General features: G+C 35.5%; 1 protein-coding gene across 1 annotated transcript; it reads left to right on the forward strand.

Moving 5' to 3' along the window:
- On the forward strand, positions 1-2,368 carry LOC142236722 (E3 ubiquitin-protein ligase RFWD3-like). The gene is made up of 3 exons (XM_075307971.1): positions 1-356; positions 421-531; positions 585-2,368. The coding sequence occupies exons 1-3, from the start codon at positions 224-226 to the stop codon at positions 2,156-2,158; spliced, it is 1,818 nt and encodes a 605-aa protein (XP_075164086.1). The 5' UTR covers positions 1-223; the 3' UTR covers positions 2,159-2,368.
- Positions 2,369-3,353: the final 985 nt, after the last annotated feature.

The raw sequence follows: 3,353 nt of genomic DNA on the forward strand, positions 1-3,353 counted from the left end.
TCTTCTTCAATTGCCGTCGACTCTGGAGAAGAAGCATATAGAATAGAATTAAAAATATAACGCAAACAAAATTGTTTAAAGTATATGCATTTATCACCTACCATAGTTTCCTATTAGACATTGCGATAGTTGCTTCCGCATCCTTCAATATCTGCATTGTGGTTTAAGAACTCTAGGCTGATAAATAAAACGTTTACCGTTTTAATGCCTTCTTGGACCGATAATGGATTCGCTTTTCTTTTATGATGCTTATTCCAGCAGCAATTCGGGAAGTGAGGAAAATTATGGCTTAAGTTTTGGGCCATCTTCATCGTCCGAATCATTGTCCAGTGCCAGCAGGACCCATACAGATTCAGGTATGACTCCTGTATATTAATTTTTGATTTTCGATTCATGAGTATAATCTACATATTCTATTAGATTCTTCCAGTGACTCGGATTCTGATAATAGCAGCAATAGCGAATCCATAGCTTCCGAAAATAGAAGTGCAGATGGCTCATCAGGACATGGAGTGTCACAGAATTGCACGGGTAAGCTATATACCCCTGTTCGATTATTCAAAAAATGACATTTTTCTCTATAGGTATCAGTACCGTCTTGCCAAATGAAAATATAACAGCCTCTCTAAATCCACGGAAGGAAAAAGCCCGATTGAACCTAAAAGCTTGTATGACCAACACAGAAGAGAATGACGATGGGTTAACGTGTTCCATATGCCTGAAAAGTTGCAAAATTTCAGGTGCACATAGACTATGCTCTTTAAAATGTGGTCACTTGTTTGGGGAATCATGCCTTCGTCAACGTCTAAAAGAGGCGACTTTGGGAAAATCTAGTCACAATTCTTGTCCTGAGTGCAAAATTAGGGCTCGGCTGCACCATATTCGCTATATATACGCAAAACGTCTGAGTGCAGTGGATCGAAGTGAAGAAATACGTGTAAGAGAATTGCTGAATCAAGAACGCATGAAAGCTCAAATTTTAGAATTTGAATTGGACTCCTTAAGAACATCGTATGTTCAGAGGACGCAAAAAATTCAGTCTCTGGAATCTACTAATGAATCTCTAAAGCAGTTTCTCTTGAGAAATGATATACCCAGTACATATAACAAGCATTCGTCCAAAGGCAAAGATAACACAACATCCTTGAAACATAAATTAACTTTAGATAGAAATATTACCATAGCCAAGAAAGCCAGTTGCAGAATTATGAAATACGATGATCGACGCTCAAAGCTAATTATAGCACAAAAAGGATTCTTTCCTGGCTATGGTCTAAGAATTCTGAATGCACCCACCTTTGAGACTTCAAATTATTTGTATACCTCGCAAAGAATGGTATGCGATATTAGTCTATCGCCAGGAGAAAATCAAAATCTTATAGCCGTAGCTAGTAAGGAGAGAACATCAAAACTCTTCGATATACACAATTTTCAATCGGTAACAGTTTTTAAGCCTGGCAAAGAACCCATAACTTCATGTGCAATTTCGTCTTTAGTTAATGAAAATAAGATTTTCTTAGGATCTAATCATGGATCTCTATATGTTTATGACATACGAAATCCTGGAACTTGTTTGATGGAATGTAAAACGAAAGATAATAACAATTTTCCAGTAGTTCAGATAGAAACAGTGCCCGAATGTGAATTATTCCCTCGTGGAGGATTGCTTATTTGCAAACAATCCTCTTTGTGGTTTTTTGAAAACCAAAAACTAAATGAAACTGAAGTACAAATGACATGTTTGATGTCTGAGGATAATTTAATATCAATTAGTTATAACAATAGCAATCGCAGTCTTCTAGTCCAAGCAGGTACCTCGGATAGTCAAACTAGATCTCGTCATATATTAGGTTATTTATCAAAATCCGATAATGTTCCCATTCTACAGATTGATGTTATTTTCTATGCTTTAACCACTAATCCGGTTATGGTAAAATCGACTCAAATACAAATAAATTCAAATATTTTAATAGCCGCCTATATGCAAGATCCAAAATTACTTGTTTTATATGATAAAAATTCTGAACAATGTATACAATCGTATCCAATGCCGAAGCTAGTTTATGATCTGTGTCCCATTTACACCAATGATTGTACCTATTTGGCTACATTACATAAATCGAAATGTTTACTATATAAAGTGGCTGCCTCAAGTTGACAAGGGACATTATAGATAGCATTTAGTATTATATTGGATGTGGTCTACATCAATGAGCGATGTATATCGAAATTTTAGGATTTTTTAGTTAAATGGTCTAGTAAAATACATTACACTAATTTAATTTTAATTTAAAGTGATTTCTAAACGTAATTAAAAACTCAGTATTTTAATCGAATAAAACCAATATAATTTAATTTTTTTTTCAAATACTTGACTTTCTATGGAATTTTTATACCCTGCGCCACACTGTGGAACAGGGTATTATAAGTTAGTTCATATGTTTGCAGCACCCAGAAGGAGACGAGATAGACACAGGGTGTCTTTGGCAAAAATGTTCAGGGTGTGCTCCTGAGTCCGTGAATACATTTTTGTGATCAAAGTTTAGGTCGCAGTTTTAGTCCAATTGACTTCAAATTTGGTACAAGTATGTGTTTTGGCTCAGAATAGAACCCTATTGATTTTGGAAGAAATCGGTTCAGATTTTGATATAGCTCCCATATATATCTTTCGCCCGATATGCACTTATATGGGCCCAGAAGCCAGATTTTTACCTTAATTTGCTTGAACAAATACTTGGCCGTATAGTCAAGTGTGCAGGGTTTGATTGAAATCGGTTCAGATTTAGATATAGCTCCCATATATATCTTTCGCCCGATATGGATTTATATGGCCGCAGAAGCCAGAGTTTTATACTAATTTGCCCAAGAAGAACACTTAGTACTATAGTCAAGTGTGCTAAATTTTATTGAAATCGGTTCAGATTTAGATATAGTTTCGCCCGATTTACCGTCATATGACTGCAGAGGTCAAAGTTGCAGTCCGATTTACGTGAAATTTTGCACAGGGAGTAGAATTAAAGTATGCATGTCAAATTCGGTTCAACTCGCTTCAGATTTCGATATAGCTTCCATATATTTGTTTTTCCGATTTGAGCAAAAGTGGTTAGAATACCCACATTTTCCTTATAAAATCGCCACTGCTAAGTCGAAAACTTGTAAAAGAGACTCAAATCTTTCTTTATTTCCAATGCATATCTATCGACCGATAAATCATAAATACACTTTTGCGAAGTTGCCCCAAATTGGTTCAGATTTAAATGTTTCCCATATTTTTTTCCTAACATTGTGTTCCACCGCAGGACATTAGCCGACTTAAATTTAAAGTCTAAAAATGTAGACCGCCAGACTTTAGA

Source organism: Haematobia irritans, chromosome 4 (genome assembly GCF_050003625.1).
Source record: "Haematobia irritans isolate KBUSLIRL chromosome 4, ASM5000362v1, whole genome shotgun sequence".
NCBI lineage: Eukaryota > Metazoa > Arthropoda > Insecta > Diptera > Muscidae > Haematobia > Haematobia irritans.